This window comes from Anoplopoma fimbria, chromosome 18 (assembly GCF_027596085.1).
Source record: "Anoplopoma fimbria isolate UVic2021 breed Golden Eagle Sablefish chromosome 18, Afim_UVic_2022, whole genome shotgun sequence".
Taxonomy (NCBI): Eukaryota; Metazoa; Chordata; class Actinopteri; order Perciformes; family Anoplopomatidae; genus Anoplopoma; species Anoplopoma fimbria.
Genome location: NC_072466.1, coordinates 5,991,328 through 6,009,960, shown reverse-complemented (window position 1 = coordinate 6,009,960; position 18,633 = coordinate 5,991,328). Strand labels below are relative to the sequence as shown.

Genomic DNA, 18,633 nt, shown 5'->3' with positions numbered 1-18,633 from the left:
ACCTGCTTCTTGGAACAAGCCTCAGGCCTTGTATGGTTGTCAAACGTGGCATGTACGTATGCAGTTGACATCCATATATGTAAAATGTGACATCATTTTTTCCATCTTGTTAAGAACATTTTAAGCCTGTGACATCTTAAACAAATCAATGTCTCATCACAGGTTATGACCTAAATGTGAATGTGTTGTGAACAGCTTCAACAATTGAGTTTTCCTTCTCTGTAAATTAAATTTGAAGGATCTTTAAAGGCCTAAAGAGGTAAGGATTTAGTATTCCATAAGAAAATAAAAGCTATAGGTAGGGAAAGTTTATGTTATCCCTGTAATCATCTAGTGTCCTTCAGATTTTTCAAAATAAAAGACCACTGGCCTGTGTTTAATTCAGCCTTTGTGTCCTTTCCATCGATGGATATGGACCCATTACACTGTCCTGTTCTTCAGGAGTATATTTTTATATTGCCAGCTTTTTCTTAACTGCAAAAACAAGAGTAAGGAGGCAATATATATATATATATATATATATATATATATATATATAAAGCTTTACTAGATTGATCCGAGGCCATGAACCAAACACCATATAGGATTTGTTTCGTAAAAATTAGCGAATAAAAGGTTGTTCTGCAAAACAAACGTCCCTGGCTCAGAGGTACTGCGAAGGCACAAACAACAAAAACAAATGAGTTCTTTTGACTTTTTATTGGCATTTGCAACTGGATAAAAAAGTTGCCAACAGCAACTTTTTAAAACAGATCCGCGCCTTTAAAAAAACAAAACAAAACAAAAAAATAGACACAACACCACAGCAGCTTTTTGTGGAATTGCCACACAATTCCTTGGTGTACTCAGTTTGGAACGGACGTTATTTGAAATGTGCAAAAATGTTAAAGTGCTTTTTTTTTTTTTTTTTTTTTTTTAAACAAAACTGCACAGATGTTTACAGTAAAGAACAACCCATTCTTCATACATTTTGTAAAGGGATGTACCAACGTGCAACAGGAGTTAACACTACAATGTGAACATGAGGTCATAAATCAGAAAAAAAAAAAAAAAAAAAAACACCTAATATCATGCTTCCCTTTTATTATTATTATTATTATTATTTCAGTAGCAGTAGTTAGATTTTACGACATTAAATACAGGTGGACTTCATGTATGTGTGTGTGTGTGAGATGTGTTCCTCCACTATTTAAGCTAGTGAGACAAAGGGTACGAGCTACTGGGCCGTTAACAGATAGGACACCACGGTCAGCGCCGCCGCCTCGATGGAGAACAGGTGATGGTCCTCCACCTGTGGGCAGCTGAGCCTCATGAACTCCGCCAGTCGGAGCAGGTACTCCAGGTTGTGGCCCGTCTTCCCTCTGCTCACGGCGATCTGGACTCCGATCATCTCCGGGCTGGCCGGCCCCAGGTACAGGGCGTTCTCCGACGTGGCGATGTACACCAGCGCCTGAACCGGGGGCTGGTTCTCGCCCTCGGGGAAGAACTCCACCGTCTTGGTGACGTAGCCTCCGCGGACCGTCTCGCGCACCGTGAGGTACTTCAGGGACTCTTCCACCTCGGCGCCTGTCACCTCGAACGCCACACCCCAAGTGCTCGCCTGTGAGAAGAGAGAGGGGGGGGAGAAACATTAGTCATGATGACGTAGAAGATGGGAGTTGGAAGCCTGGAAACTCCCCCCTCCCCTTCCTTTGCAGCATCACCAGTAACCACATAGGAAAGTACAGCTCTCCCCTACTTACGTCATCATCTTCAATCAGCGTCACCACTCTTCCGGGCTGCAGAGACAGAGAGAGAGAGAGAAAAATGAGTGAGTCACTGAAGCAATCCATGCATTGTGTGTCAACAATAACAACAATAATAACAACTTTATTTATTTGCATCTTTTAAAAAACAAGGTTTACAAAGTGCTTCCTGCAATAGAAGACACATGAAGAAAGAAAAATGAAATAACAAGTGACAAAATCAATTAAAAGTGAAGTGAAGCAACACATTAAAACACATTACAAACACACATTAAAAACACATAAAAACACATTAAAAACACATAAAAACACACATTAAACACATCAATCTTCTCACCAGCTGGTCGTCTCCGCGGTGGAAGTTGTCTCCGTGCCAGAAGCGCCTCTTGTAGCCCTGGATGAAGCCCACCTGGCTCCTCCTGTACTTGAAGTCCGGCTTCCACACCAGAGACCCGTACCCGAAGATCCACATGCTGGGCTTCCCGGCGACGATGTCTTGAGGCTTCATGTTATTGATTATTGATGATTGATTGGTTATTGATTAGTGTTGGTGTTCAGGGTCTCCCCTCCTCCTCCTCCTCCGGTCCAGGAGCAGCGGCACCGGCTGGCTCGCAGGTATACCTCTGACGGTACTGGAGCCCAGCTGCTTTGCAGTGGCGAAGATGGAGTTTCGCAGCTGTTTCCTCCGTGCATGATGCATTGCCCGATGCATTAGTGTTGCCGCATTACGCCTTTAAAAACACATGGCAGCCATTTCGGCCTTCAAAACCAATGGAAAACGGTGAGAAAACGACAAGTTTGGGCCAGTAGGCCACTGTGCGAGGTTTAAAGAGGATGAGTTAAAAATATGGAGGTTATATTTAGTGGTAATGGAGATTTAAACGCGTTCGTGGTGGAGCAGCAGCGACGTTTTCACTCGTTTTCCTCCTCGATAACATGGCGCAGTGGCGTTTATGTATTTATACTGTCCAGCACAGGTGGGCGTGGCCACTTTGGCTTTTTTAACCAATCATATTGAAGGAGGGCTCGTCCGCCGTCGCGTTTTATCCAATCATATTCTGGTGCGCCAAAAAGGGCGGGGCTTCGAATGAAACTGGGTACTGCTATTGGCTGGATTGTAACTTGTGGCGTACAGCTCATTTTTGAAATTGATTGGACGTTGAAGTGTCACTCAAACTGACTCGTTGTGTGATTGGTCGCTTGGTTTGTCATTCATTGAAGGGTTCAGAGCGGTTTGGCTGATGCAACTTCCCTCAGCATTTCAGGCTTCAGACCAATGCAGCAACCAAAGCAACAAACCAAGACGTTGCATCAGACTTGTTCCAGGAGAGAGATGCCTATATAGGGTGATCTGTTATATGTGGCATTACCAACAAGAAAATATATCATAATAAAGGAAGACAAAAGTTAAACACAATACAATTACAATACAAGCCTAGTTGGAAATCACTCATTACATTACATTTACATTACATTACAGTCATTTAGCAGACGCTTTTATCCAAAGCGACTTACAGGAAGTGTATTCAACATAGGTATTCAAGAGAACTACTAGTCACCAGAAGTCATAAGTGCATCTCCTTTCTTAAACAAGCATCTAAAAGCATAAACCAGAGCAAAAGTATAGTGCAGAGGCAAATTACTACGAAAACAATAATTGCAACAGACTAATACGAATATAGTAAGTGCTACAAACTACTACGAATAGGATAAGTGCACTCCTCACATGTGAGTAGGTAAATAAGCCCCAGATGTTTAAATCAGTCAGGGCAGGTACAGGCTGTAATCTAGTCCCACAGCTCACAGACCCAAATGCAGACAGAGGTCAAAGTTAAGGACAACACCTCATTCATCTCAACCTCTGGCACCAGGGAGAGAACTTGTTAAAAGAAGGTGGAAAGACATTTTTCTTGTCAAATTTGTTGTATTTTTTAAAATCACAGTTTTTTTTTTGTTGACACAACAGGTATGGTCATTTTGACAGGTCACACGTTATTGGCTGGCTCACCGCTGGGTCAGTTCTGATTGAAAAGTCCCTTTTAATACACTTTACCCTACAAAAACACCCTACTTTGGCAGCAAAATGTAGGCTCATTAATTATTAGGCATGGGTGATTTCTGAGTTTGATAACCACCCCAGGTTTAGACTATGTGGACAACAAATGTACACTTCTATTAAACCAAAAACTTCACACAAAGTAGCAAAAGTAAATAGAAGAAATGGTGAATCAAAACTGCCAAAACACTGTCCACCGCAGAGACACAACAAAAAAGGGATGGGAGATGGAAGACCTGAGCAAGTGTACAAAAATGTCCATCCCTCCTGCTGGATCTGATAAACTGTAATAGTAGAGGCTCATCTGTTCTCAATAGATAGATTATCTATAAATAGCTGGCATTAACTGCCTTGATAAGAGGCCAGACAACTGTATCAGCTCTTCATAAATCTAAATCACCACACAATCCAGGCCTTTGGGCGACCCTGTGTCATGCACAGGCTTCCATCCCATTATGCCTTGGCCTTTCATGTCCCTCCGCTCCTGCAGCCTGCTGCCACAGTCACTCTGGACTGCTCCGAGCACAGGCCACTGAAGGCTTCGCTAAGCCACACTGACAGCATTGCCTGTAATCTAATCTAGTGCGCTGCTTCGATGACCAGTTGATTCATCAAATATCCCCCCTGCCTGTTTGTCTTTGCTGTCAAACTAATGCATTTAAAATAGATCACCATTCAGATCACCGGGCTGACTAAAATATAAACTCGTGTAGTAACATGTGTGGAATTTTTCTCTGCTCTTTTTTCCAGTTTGCAAGATATGGAGTAAATTCAGACAAACAAGATGCTGCTCTGGTTTAAGAGGGGTAGGGGCAGCAATCCATATATCACTCCTGCAGAAGTGAAGGTGCACGTTGTTGTTTTTTGAGTATGATACAAGCATTCTTTTGTAAGTCAGGAGTTTGTCACTGGGTAACAGCTCAGGGGCAGCTAGAGTTCTGCAGAAGGTTGATTTTCTTGCAAGAAAACACCCTCGACACAGATTACGTCTCAAATTCTTCAAGTAGGTTGGAGTGAATTATTGATTTATGGTTGAAATCACAATAATACATGTTGAAAACAGTGTTTCATGCTCCAAAGTGTTTAGGTCGTGTGCTGCTGTTTGATAGTGTTGATGTTGATTTAGATTTAAACACCCAGTATTTTATTTTGGCATACTGACAACCTATTTCCTGTGTGTGGGTTTCTTACTGACACCTAGTGTTAATTAGCGAGACGACTACAAGAGCGATACAGGGCAATGTTAAAGAGCACTGGGTAACAGCATCATGATGTAAGTATACATGTACATGCATGTCAGGAGTACAGGTACTGAGGATCGATTGTAGAAAGCCAGAGCTAAGCAGTTTTGCACCCTTGATTGTGACTAAGCATCATCATTTTTGAAAAGTGTTATGTAGAGTCACTTCCACAATCCTTTAATAAAGAGATAGAAAGATTTCAATTTCAAATCTGCTTCCTGATTCTCCATTCATAACATCCATGTCACATATTTGCCCCATCTTTCCTTCTTCAGAACAAATAGTTGCTGATTAGCGTGTTTGTCTGCGCTCTCACTTGTTTTTGGGGGGTTGTTTCCTGAAAACCCGAGTGCAGATTGAAGAGAGCGATGCGTGAGAAAAGCCGTCGACCCACGCCGGCATGTTCTGCATTTTTTAATCAGGGAGGAAACAGGAACTGATGTCACCAGGTCACAAACAGGATGCTGTGATTATAACACAATGAAAACGCCTGGCCATGGCGGTGGGGACCCAGAGGCCAAAGAGCAAAGCTCTAGCATGTGTTTGCCACCGCGTTCAAGTGTGAAAGAGGGTGTGTTTGTCTGCTTATAGGTGTGCTGATGGTGGGAATCAACTCCAGAGTACTATCAGGCTGGGTCAGGTAACAGACTGAAAAGAACCTGGCTTTAACTGGATGATTAATCGGCGTGATAACATGTATGTTTTTCTTGAGCCAGGCCGGAAGCACCCTTCTCCGAGGTATTTTTTTTTTTTTATGAACACACAAGCCCTTAGATGAGGATGCCTAGGTCAACAGACTAACAGGATGTGTGTGAGGGGAAAAGCCATCCAGATTCTCTGCCTAGTGTTGATTGCTGATGATTAGGGGGTGTTGACTGTCGCAGGATTGCTGTTAATTGGCGGGAGGTTTGCATTTGATAATGTGGATGAAACATTTCCAAAAAATGGAGTTTCAGACACTGGAACAATTTTTAGGACCGATGCATGCACAATATCCTCACAACATCAACAAGTTGGGGCATATATATGTGAAAAAAACGCATTTTCTAAAAGCCAAAGAGGACAATAGAACTAAGCAGATAGCTCTGATCAGTCAACTTTCCGAAAAAATATTTGTATTTATGTGGATTCAGAACTGGCTCCCCGTTTGGGTGCCAGGCCCTCTCCCCAGCTTTGTCTGCAGGAGTGGGTGGTACAGAGCCGGGCATTGAAATATTGCTCTTAACCCTGAAGGGGAGGCCAGCAGTTGGGGAGCCTGTAAGTACTCGAGTGTGTGTTTTTTTTATGGGAGGAGGTCTGTGCACTCTGTGTCATGCACACGGGGCGAGAGGCCTGGCATATGCTGCTGTTTTTATGGCACTGCAGACTCACTCCGAGCTCCCCCACGGCATCTGTTTGGTTGGCTATGTGTGTGTGTGTGTGTGTGTGTGTGTGTGTGTGTGTGTGTGTGTGTGTGTGTGTGTGTGTGTGTGTGTGTGTGCGTGCGAGCATTATGAGGGGTGCTGGGTGGGTTGTGGTGAGGTGGGGGCGTTCCCCTTTGCCCTGCGCCTGGCTTTGTTTCGCCATTTCCAGCTTGAGGGGGTGGTATCCGTGGAAACGGATTTGAATTTCAAGCCAATTTAGGGCCGGAGAGAGACCGAGGGTGGGTGACTGAGAGGGGTGGCAGCCAAAGGCGTTTTCCAGGAATCACTAGGACGTACTGTAGTGATGCTACATTCAGGGGGCTTTATGTTTCTATCTACTGTCCAAAACATGAAATATGATGTGTTAATGCAGGACAGCAGCTGGATTTCATATTCATAAACTAGCTGAGCATTATGGGTATGAATTGGGAGTACAGCATGAAGCTTCAATAATATCCCCCCTGCAAAATGAATGAATAAATAAATACAAGACACATTTGATCATCATTTGTACTCAATTTCATTATTTGAAAAACACCTCAAAAATAATTTCCTTTTCCATTTTACTGACATCAAATTAAAAACAGTTTTCGAGGAAGTTTTATTCTTCAGAAGTTTGGTCCTTATAAATATGCATTATATACAAAATAATATTATAAAACATATAAAGAGCAGTGTGTCATATTTAAATTAAACTCTGGAAATAATCATTTAAAAAAATTACATTATTGGTTCTGTATTTTTTGAAATTTATTATAGGCAGGCAGTGGTGTGACAGTCTTTTCTCCTCGTTTATGAGTCTCTTTGTTTTTCTCAGTTGAGTTGCATAAAAAACACTTTTCTATGCAAACGTTTCCTTTCTCTTGGATCTCGCTGGCACTGACTATTGCGCTCCTGTGGTTTGTTCTCCTCAAATCCATGTTGATTAAAAAGTATTTTCCCCCCAATTTTTTTTCTTCTTCTTGTAGTGCAAATGATCCAAGAACAGACAAGGGCACAAATTTAGCATTCAAACCCCCTCTTTTAAGGCTTCTAGTGAATTTGGGCTGCAATCTAATCTTCACCGTTGCATGGAAAAGTCCCCCCCAAAAAAACGTCATTTTCACGTGATTGACAGTTGAAGATTAGTTTCAGACATTCATAACTCTCAGTGTTTGTGAAGTTGGATTGTGACAGCGGGCGAGTTCACTCGTCTCGACCCTGAGTCTTGCATAGCAGGCGGAGCTGGCAGGAGTGAGTGCGGGGGGTGGGGGGGATTTGAAGGGGTCAAATCATAGGCACCTTTTTTTTTTTTTTTCATTACTGATTGGTTGGCTGTCAAAGTCATCATGATTATCACACAAGGCCGGGTCACGTAGGAGGGGTAACGATTTCCACCTTCGCCTCCTTCCACAGTCCAGGATTATTCTGTCGGGTCTTCACACCTTTGTGTAGTCAGTCTTTTTTTCACCAGTCCCTCCGACCATTGTCACCACTGAGAGAGGTCCTTCACTGTACATTATGTTGCATACAAACACTCGGTCAACATAAAGTTTCTCAGTTTCTGTTCTTTTTTTTTTTTCTATATTTTTAACGCAGAGCAGAGGTTTTTTCTGCCCCTCTCCAGTTCTCAAGTGTTCCAGAGCAGCAGTGGACATCTAAAACAATCTCCAGTCTCTCTTCTCCAAATTTGTAAACAATCCAGAATATTTCATTCTGCCTCGATTGTGTCTTTTCTTTTTCCTCGCTCCCTCGCCTTCAGACCCCTCACAGTTTATACCTGTAAGAAAAAGAAAAAAGGAGAACATTACACCACAATAAAATAACAGAATAATGCCAAAACTCTCTTTTAGCATTTTTTGACCTCATATTGGTCATGTGCTCCGGTATCACCATTATATTTTCCTTGGAAATGAACATCTAAAATATTCCTCTAAATGCCACAGCAGTAAAACATGGCACCTCTGAGACCAAGCGGAGCCAAACATATGTGAGGCATCAGTATAAGTTCGGACTTCAGGTCATCACGTGGCCAAGATAAAGAATAGCCAAAGTAATTTACAGAAACCAATAATGCAGTTGATCGGGCTTTCCCCCGACACTATGTCCAAATACCTAGAGTTCAGTCTTCCTACAGTGACCTCTGTCAGAAATGTTGGTTTCGCTAGTGATGGATGATGCCCTTGGGACATGATGCATTTCAAGTGGAAGATCTGTGGAAAAAAATGCTGATGAAGATGTGATTTTGTTTTTTGGCTTACCTCGGTTGCTATGACGCACTCCCTCCTCTCCTCTGCTATAACAAATACCGACTGGTACATGGAGTCTCTTGAGGAACATATCGTTGATATCCTGCACTCTGGCTTTTCACTGCAAAACACAAATCACACCTTGTGTTAACACAAACTAGAAGCACATGGCAGAGCTGTGCATTAGGGCACGTGCACATATACAGCGAGGCAGCAGAAAGCTATTGTCCAATATAAAATATATTAAGTGTAAATGAGGAACAATGTGTTTACAAGTTTGGAAAAATAACAACAATGGAGGCTCATTGTTGGGTTCTAACATCAGAATTGAGGCAGTGGGCGAGTGAGAGCACTTAACAGTAATTTCCACTCAGCACCACTTTATGAAAACATTAATAGAGGAAATATTGTAGTGCTTTACACATTATCATACATCTACATTATAGTTTAGTGCAAGCAGTGTGCATATGGTTCTTCTTACCTGTACATTCTACTCAAGGGCATCTTGTCTTCTAAACATTTGTCATAAATATGACTTTTATCCTCTTGTGACTTCTCATCCTTGAACTCCTTCGATTTAGAGTGGTAAGAGTCCAAGTGATAGTTTTTATGGATAAAGTTCGATTTCTCCGAGTCACAGTCCACCTCCATGCTCATCTTCTGGTTGGTGTTCTTCAGCTGGGCCTCTGGGATCAGGTTGTCCTTCTGAACGTTGGACAAGTTGTTCATGGTCTCCGTGTCTCCCCGCTCTCTCTGGGCCTGCCTGTGGATGTGCCTCAACGCCAAGCCCACCATACACAGCAGCACCAGCAGCGCCACCAGGCCCACAGCCAGAGAAACCGCCGCCCACTGGAAGCTGTCTTGAATCTCTTCGTTGGTGACGGCGGCGAAGAACTCGCAGCGTGGCCCCGTGAAGCCTGACGGGCAGATGCAGGCCACCGGAGGTTTGCCCGGCCCGCCGCCGCCGGTGCAAAGCCCCCCGTTGAGGCACGGGTGAAGCGAGCACTCATCCAGGACTCTGTCGCAGTTTCGTCCTCCGTAGCCTGCGGGACAGACGCAGGTGTAGTCGTTGATCCGGTCTTGGCAGGTGCCTCCGTTGAGGCAGGGGTTGCCCGCACACTCATTGATGTTGATCTCGCAGCGCTGGCCGGTGAATCCTGCACGGCAGCTACACACACGCAGGCCACCGTGGATCAGACACAGCCCACCTACAGAAGAAGAAGAAGAAGAAGAAGAAGAAGAAGAAGAAGAAGAAGAAGAAGAAGAAGAATTAGTATCAACAGCTACTGATTCTCTAAATGAGACATTAAAAGGCCTCACAAGATCATAAAGAACATGATCACCACTAAACCCTCCCATGAGGCCTCTTCAGTTCACACATCTCCATCAAATCCACATTGTGACCACAGCACCCTGTATTGTTCTCCCAACACAAACCGATCCCAGACCCCCCCCCCAGTGTTTACAAGAAGACAGAAATCGAGCTGAGCTGGATTATTTGTCCCCCTTTCATCAAAAAACTGCGGCGACATTTACAAGCTGCTGCTCTGAGCTGCCGAGTGTTTATATGGAGGACAATAGACACCGAGTTCCCACCAATTCCTGTTGTTCCACACTGCTTCCAGTTGCAGGAATTTGAAGAAGGGGGGGAGAAGAGCAAGGGAAGTTCAGACAAGAGGGGGGGCTTGGGGGCAAAGAGGGAAGGGAAGGCCGTACCATTAGCGCAGGGAAGCGACGTGCACTTGTCCACTCTCTTCTCGCAGTTGAGTCCCGTGTAGCCGCGGGGACACTCGCACATGTAGCTGCGGCCATTGTCCTTCTCCCAGCACTTGCCGCTGTGGAAACACGGGGAGTCGGCGCACGTCAGCAGGCTGTGCTCACAGTGGGAGCCCTCGAAACCTTGGGGGCACGTGCACATGTAGCCACTTTCCAAATTCTGGGGAAATTGGAAAAAGAAAGGAAAAGTTAGGCAAACAGTTAGAAATATAGAATTAGCCTCAGTGAATCGTGAATCATTTGAATGAAATGTGTCTGTTTCCAACTTACGGTGCACATCCCTCCATTCCTGCAGGGGTTGCTGTCACACTCCTGCATCTCCAGCTCACAGTTGACCCCCGTGAAACCTGGCAGGCAAGTGCACGTGTAGCTGCCTTGTCCCGTGTTCATACAGGTGGCACTGTTCACACAGGGATGGTGATGGGTGCAGAAGTTCAGGTCTGGTGGGGGGGGGGGGGGGGGAGATAAGAGTGTTTGTTTACAGGGAGCTCACAGGACGAACAAAAAAGAAGAAGAAAACAACTCTCTACTCCGGATGTGTGCAAAGCAAAAGAAAACACTTCACCTAATTTACTAATGCTTTCAAGTTAATTCAAATGAAAACAAGTGCACAGGTAATATGAGAAGATCTTTTAAAAGAAGGGACAGCAGCAGTGGTCCAAGTAGTCCGGTGTACCTTGGTCACATAATAGGCCTCCCCAGCCCTCCTGACAGTTACACTGCCACGGCAGCTGGCAGGTGCCGTGCTTGCAGGCCGGGTACTTCTTACACTCGTCACAGAACGTGCCCTGCCAGCCTTCTCTGCATCTGCAAAACCAATGAAATGTGTTCCTTGATTAGTCACTTATTCCTCATATTGTAGATCTTACAATTGCCGTGAATGAACATAACTGAATCTGGTGGTTAAAACCGACAATTTAAGTTCTTTTTAAACAGTCCACTTGGATTAGACGAGAGCAGACGTCTATGCTTCATGGCCCCGTCATGGATTAGCTGCCGATTACATTAAGAAATCAGCCATCAATCATGCAACCAGACAGACCATACAGTCATTAAGTGCTCATATAAATCCATCACTAAAAAAAGACAAATTAAAAGTATTTATTTTCTGAAGGCATATGATGAAGTGTAAATTGAAATCATGCATCAGCACTGGTGATTATGTTGTCCCCAACCTCATTACATCATTACACATCAGTTATTGCATGTAAGCAACATTGTTTTTTTTTTTTTTTTTTGTGTAACCATGGTGAAGGATGATGTAAGCGTTGTCATTTTTACAAACAGTGTGGATGCAGTAGCTACAGGCCAAACAATTCTAAAGGTTTGTGCAGTATATTAAGGATGAGTAATGCTAACATAATAGCACAAAGGTGAAATATTGCTTTCATGATTTCTGGCAGCAAGCCAAAGCATTTTTTTTTTTTCTTGTTTCCCATGAATCTGTTTCCCAGCACAGAGCGCAGCAACCTTGTCAAAACCATGAGATCGTGGGACTGACGATGTACTTTTAAGGTTTCAACATTTTCTTTTTTTTTTTTTGCCAAGTGAGCAGCTTTACGGTGATGGGTATCACAAGGGTTTAGCCTACATTTGGGTCAGTTTTAGTGACTGGAATGATGGATTTATGTCTGAAAAGAGGGCAAAATAGGATTCAGGGGGAATTTCTCACAGCGAGTGTGTGTGTGTGTGTGTGAATTATCCCCGCTGGTGAGTGATAGATGGTAGTGACAAGAAAGGAATATGGGAAGAAGAGAAGTCAGTGAGTGATGCGTGCAGACCACAGAGGGAAAATACTTATATTTTGTTTATTCAGCGAGCTTTAACCTCTTTTAATAAAATGTTATGGATGCCAGAATAGTTTTTCTTAATCTTCTCAGGATGAAATATCTATATGTGATTAGTCGTATATGAACATAACCAAAAAGTGGATTTCTTTTAGAGAAACACAACCAAAGCGCTCCACCTGGATGTAACTCACACCGTTCCCAAACGTGTTCCTTCCTACACAACCGGCCAACGCATACTTCAACACTTCACTATTATTAATACTTACACACACTCGCCAGGTTTGGAGCAGTTTCCGTTCCTCTCGCTGCAGCCCTCCAGACAGATAGCTGCAAGAAAAAAAGAAAACCTGGTTATTTTATTTGTATTATTTTTTTTAGCAGAACTGTGCCTGCAGAGACTAAATATATCAAATATTAAGTTCAACAACTTTAAAACACAAATAAGAAGCGAACACAGTGTCCTACTCATCAGAAATACTCCTAAAGTTAAATCAATAGGTGATTTAACCCTCATACGTCATAATAACCAAGGCCACAGAGCCCCTCATTCCCTTGAAATAGCCAACTGTGAACATTTATGTTGTAAGTACAGGAGGGCCTCAATCTGTCTCAACTTTCCTCAGAAGCCTTCATTAGATCTAAACCTGTCCGCCTCACTCAGCTGCCATGGGATGAGTGTGTGTGTGTGTGTGTGTGTGTGTGTGTGTGTGTGAGTGTGTGTGTGTGTGTGTGAAGGAAAAACCGGTTGAGGGGTTTGTTTGTGCTGCTTTAAGTGTACCGGTCTTGCATGACACTGATTCAGGGGGCAGCATATCAGGCGGCTGACGGTAAGCGGCCGGTTTAGTCCCGAACAGATGCTCGCTCTCAATAGCGGACAGCTGTCACTATTGTTGTTTGCGGTGCACCACAACCATATTTGCAGCTGCTACTGGCCCCCACGCGCCCAACAATGGAGGGGTGGGGGTGGTGGTGGTGTAGGGTGGGGTGGGGGACCGAACATTGATGGCGCGTGGCGGATAATAACGCCACGATTAACCTTGGCGCGTGCAGTCGCTCCTCCTATCGATGCCATGCGTGCACACACCCCAAACACACACACACACACACACACACACACACACACACACACACACACACACACACACACACACACACCCTCTTGTTTGAGGATTATGTTACAGGGCACGCGCGGAGGTACAAAAGACATACATGTGTTGTTTTAAAGAAAAGAAAAAAAAAAAACGCCAGGTGAATGCACACCTGTGTAAACTCATCTCATGTTGACAAGCTGAGGAAATAGATAAACTAAGAGGTGGTGCTTTTACTTTGACAGTTTTGTTAATTAACTAATTGCTTCTGGTTTGATTTTGGATGGTTTTGATCTACTACTTCTGGCCCATGGTTATCTAAAAACATATATAATGTGAGCTTTATTGTGCTTTAATATGGAGCTTCTTCAACTTCCTTAAACATGTAGGCCCATAGACCGGCTCCTTTACATTGATGTATGACAGTGTGAGAGCGAAAAGGGGAAATTATAGTGTCTGAAAGATGCCCAATCTGTCTTTCTCATGTATATTTTCTGTAGTCACAAACGATTGATGTGTCTGTAATTGCGGCACGTGAGCCCATCTGGTTAGAATTTGGCGCCACGGTCAAAATAGCACATGCCAATTTCTCTCTCACCACCGAGTGACACCGATGACAGATTCCGCTGTCACCCAATGCTGCCACACATCCAGCACATGGGAACTATTACTCTCACGGTGCCTCCTTCCAATCTACTTCTTTGATTAATTTGTTTTGGTGAAAAAAAAAATGAAAAAAAGGGGGGCCCCGTGGGTTATTGTGCAGCCAAATGGCACCGGGGCCTCCTCACGGGGCCCATTCAGAGCCATCCAAAACATGGGAGTGTTGTTCTGTGATTTGGCCAAGTGGGTTAGCGAAAGTATAATGTGCCTGTTGTCAAGCTAAGCCGTCTGTCCCTCAACTCATACTCAATGAGTGTCCACAAACCCACAACCGGCTACACATCAAGAGTTATGTGATTTCAAATTACATGAGGCTGTAATATTCATTCTGCAACCAAAATTGCCGCTCAGACTTGCCAGATATCATTAAGTCATGTCTGGTAGTTGCACTCAGCATCATGTGGCCTTAATGGTGATGACCTTTTAGGGTTATCTTTCCGCTTAATAACTACTGATATCTGTAACATGCTCACAAATCTTTTTTTTGTTTTTCCTCTCCAGGACTGAAAGCCATGATGATGATGATGAAGGGCAAAGGTCAAACGTAATGAGGAGACCTCGCAGAAGTAGCAACTCTTTAAAGGTAAGTGCTTTCTACTCACTCCTACAAAGAGTTCTTATCAAACCACAATAGGCAGAAAACAGATTCCGCTGCCTTTAAGTCATTTGCAAAACATCTGGATGACCCTGCTCGTGTTAAAAGAATACATCGCCGCAGGCTCAGATCAACACTGAACAACAAAACTCCAGTATCAACTGACAATGAAGGGAGCGAGACCGGTGTTTATGCAGTAAATCAGCCAGGTGAAAAGGCCCCAATAGAAGATTTCTTACGTTCTTCGCAGTATTTCCCTTTCCAGCCAGGCAGACAGGACAGCTGCCCGTCTCGGTTGCAGGTGTAGTGGCCGAATCGGTCGTCCCTTGGAGCGCATTTCTTGGAGCAACTCTCCCCGTAGTAGCTTTCGTTGCAGATGAACCGGTACGAATACCTCAGCTCTGTCTGCTGTGCAGTCTTAGTATCCTGAGACCAAGCAGTTCCTACACCCAGCTGTCTCTGGATGGCCAGGAAGCTTATCAAAAAGTCTGGGTTGTTGGTATCTGAAAAAGAGGGAAGGAAGTCAGAATTAATGCAGGCTATCTAAGCTTACGACCTGCTCGTGTCCTGAAGTGACTGTGGTTTAATGTCAAAAACTGCATCATAAATAACTTGTGGGTTCAAAAGCCGTCCACTTTCGCTTTAATAATCTGCCCAGGACCAAGCTGCATCCCTTATCAAATCCCATACAAGATGAAAGATAAACTCAGGTTGAAATTTCCTCTTTCTTTCCATCAGCAAAAAAACATTCCCAGGCCCAGTCCCCTCTTCCAAAGGGCGGAACAGAGTAAGGTGTAAAATACAGGAAGATGCAGTCAGGGGTTTTTGGCAGGCACTGTGTATTCTCACCAAAGCCCACGGCTCTTTCCCACGACCAAAATAAACCAGAGGAAGTTCAATTGTATTGGGTATAAGAATGAAAAAGGTGTTCTGAAGTTCATAACAAGAGAATAGGCGTGAAAATGTGTGAAATTATGAACAATTAAGAGGAGGTGGAGAGGGGAATGTTGGAGTGACTGAGCTTTATCTATTAGCCAACATTTAGCTGGGGTTTTTTGTTTTTGTACAATTTGTGCAAAGAATGGTCAACTAGTTGGAGAGGCGTGTGTGTTAAATGCACTGACAGAGCTCCCTCCTGTGGTTAAAAAAAAAGAAAAAAGGTTGCACTTACCTACAGGTAGATTTCCATAAGGTGAATGCCAGGCTTCAATTATTAGTGAAAATGACCCCTAAGAACAAAACACACATTAATAAATATCTCTTGTTCTATTTTTTTTTGTTACAAAGCTCATAATTTAACAACATTTTTTTTTCTTTTGTATTGTATTCTGATTGCTGTAAATGTTCAATTCCACTGAACATGACTTCCAATGCTCACTGCATGCAGCCTCCTCGGTTATGAAATGAGCGACGCCTTAGCTTTCCCAATCTGTTGGTCGCGTCACAGTATTACCTAATGATGTGGATTAGATGAGCTGACCAATAACCGGTGCGCTCCCAAAATGCAAAGCAGTTCCCCATAAACAACATAACATAGTAAGACAGAAACATAAAGTGGACGTGCTGCTCCACGCTCTTACCGGCCATCCAAAGGTGAACGGTATCTGGACCGGTGTGGGTAAAGTGCCACTGTCCTTGGCGCTGAAAGAGTTTGTCCCCAGCACTGCTGTCATTGTACTTCCAAAGATGCAGTCACCTGGCGAGACCACAGCCTGATAGTTCTTCAAGCAAATTCGAAAATAAGTCCTGCAGTTGGGTTTGCATGCGTTTCCATTTGCCAGCAAACCTCTGTTGTTTTTAAATTCGTGGAGATCCAGCTCAAAAACACCGGATCCAAATACCTAAAAGAGAAGGGGGAAATAGGATTTAGGAAGAAAAAAAAAAAAAAGGTGGCTTCTGTTACATTTTTGCTTATTCTTTAAAAAGATATTCTTTAAAAAAAGATTTAAAAAAAAAAGAAAAAGAAAAACAACATGACATAAAGTGTCTCTCCATCTGTTAACTGGGAGGTCTGTGCAGGACGCGTCTCCTCCCTCATACCTGTGATATCAACGTGGTGCTGACTGCGACGGTGAAGGTGAACCAGGCTGCCATCCTTCTCGCTTCTCCAAGGCAGCCGCGTCACCAGCCAGTAAAAGCAGCAAAACCTTTTTTTTTTTTTTTTTCCTATTCCTAAAGTATTTACACCAAGGTAAACAAATGTGCAAAAAAAAAAAAAAAAAAAAAAGAAGAATCTCTAAAAAATATAAATCCTTCTTCACTCCCAGGGAGCTCCCCCGTTGGCGTGCGTCAAAAAGCGTCCAGAGAAGAAGCGTCTCCAAGTTATCCAAAAAGGTGAAGGTGAGGGTGGAGGTGGGTGGAGGGGGGGAGACTAATATCCAGTGTAGCTGCGCGTCTCTCTGTCAGCAGGCTCCTCGCATGGTGCTGTACTCCACAATGGTCCTCCACAATGGTCCCTCCGCTGAGCTTGTCGGTGCTCCGGTGCGTCGGTGCGCCTCGGATGTTCTCCTCTCGTCTTATTACTCGTGAATGAACCTCGGTGCGTCTCCTCCCACATATATAGACTTGCACTGCTCTGCTCATTACATAAACTGTCAATCACAACGCTGACACCGCCCACTCTACATATTCAACCCCCTTCCCTTCCAACCCAACAACAATTATCCAGATTTAATACCCACTGGCACTGGGGCTGGCTGGCTGACCACCATGGGGGTAACTGGGCGATTATTAACAAGCCACAAACATCTGTTGACTTATTTTTAGCGCACAATGCGCATTCACACACCGTGGACGGTGGATGAGGACAATAAAGGAGAGCCCAAACTTGGAGAATGGAAAAAGCAGGAATTCAATTACTGTCTTACTCCTTGCAAAGCCCCTTTTTTTTTTTTTGCCCTTGGTTCCACTCAATTGCACGCCTAATTAGCCCCTCAGCTTCCTCTCCAGACCTTCACTCTCTGTGGGGTCAGACAGCCTCTCCCTCGGGCTGCACCACCAACAATGGAACTAGAAATGCGATTAAATGGAAGTTTGTTTCAATTGCTGTTGAAGGAGAAATTCATATTTCATTTTCTTTTTTTCTTTAGGTATACACTGTGCAGATCACATGCCTTTTATGTATAAATGAACCCATGAAATATGTGTTGTTGTTGTTTTTTTTTTAATTTAATATCATCCATAACGCGTTCCCTTTTACGCACAGACACACAGGCCCACAGTGACATGTTATTTCGGGGTGTGTTTCATCTCCCCCTTCATGCCCACCCATGCGTTTCACGGTTTAGAGGCAGCGTGCCTCCTATTGTTGAGACGCGTGTCTCTCTCTCTCTCTCTCTCTCTCTCTCTCTCTCTCTCTCTCTCTCTCTCTCTCTCTCTCTCTCTTTCGCCCTCATGCGGGTGTAATGTGCGGGACGGGGGACATAACTATTCAGCTGTATGCAAATGAGCTCTCTCTCTCTCTCTCCCTCTCTCTCTCTCTCACACACACATATACACACACAATCACCTGGATCTGTAACATTGCTTTATTCTTCCTCATGGCCTTTAACAGCTAATAGGAATGACAGGATTGAGATAACATGTTTCATTTGATGGCCCGTGATAAACTGACAATGTCTTGCTCCCTGAATCAGTTGGCAACGACGAAAAATAACTTTACTCTTAAATATTGAAGGATGCAATTAAGGATACAATCAAAATATTGAATAAAATCCCTCTATGTACACTCTTAAAGTAATGGATTTTTATTGTATTACTCAATAAGGAGGAACAGCCCAAAAGAAAAATAGTCCCGAAAGACTCTTAGATATTGAAGGATGCAATTAAGGACACAATCAAAATGAAATATTGAATACAATCCCTCCATATACACTCTTAAACAGCCCAGAAGAAAAATAGTCCCTAAAGTAACTAAAGAAGAAATCAAAGAATTTAAAGAAATTCAATACAAACAAATACAATTACATAAATGCTGTGTCTGGAGGTATGAATTGAATATCCCATTGCTTTTCCCCCTTAATGTTTTTGTTCCCCCTCTATGCATGGG

The 18,633-nt window shown here is 43.5% G+C and overlaps 2 protein-coding genes across 3 annotated transcripts; both read right to left on the bottom strand.

Moving 5' to 3' along the window:
• Positions 1-690: 690 nt before the first annotated feature.
• chac1 (ChaC, cation transport regulator homolog 1 (E. coli)) lies at positions 691-2,697 on the bottom strand. Its single transcript, XM_054618739.1, has 3 exons — positions 2,083-2,697; positions 1,743-1,778; positions 691-1,600 (listed from the first exon to the last, which is right to left on the bottom strand). Exons 1-3 carry the CDS (start codon positions 2,251-2,253, stop codon positions 1,217-1,219), a joined length of 591 nt encoding a protein of 196 aa, XP_054474714.1. The 5' UTR covers positions 2,254-2,697; the 3' UTR covers positions 691-1,216.
• Positions 2,698-6,964: 4,267 nt separating this feature from the next.
• Positions 6,965-16,835, bottom strand: dll4 (delta-like 4 (Drosophila)). 2 transcript variants are annotated; one of them, XM_054618302.1, is made up of 11 exons: positions 16,626-16,835; positions 16,166-16,426; positions 15,757-15,814; positions 14,825-15,088; positions 12,506-12,566; positions 11,126-11,256; positions 10,720-10,889; positions 10,390-10,609; positions 9,155-9,881; positions 8,686-8,794; positions 6,965-8,204 (listed from the first exon to the last, which is right to left on the bottom strand). In XM_054618302.1, exons 1-11 carry the CDS (start codon positions 16,677-16,679, stop codon positions 8,199-8,201), a joined length of 2,061 nt encoding a protein of 686 aa, XP_054474277.1. In that variant the 5' UTR covers positions 16,680-16,835; the 3' UTR covers positions 6,965-8,198. The 2 variants fall into 2 exon arrangements, with proteins under 2 accessions (XP_054474277.1, XP_054474278.1); XM_054618303.1 differs by lacking the exons at positions 15,757-15,814; positions 16,626-16,835 and having other exon boundaries at positions 16,166-16,185.
• Positions 16,836-18,633: the final 1,798 nt, after the last annotated feature.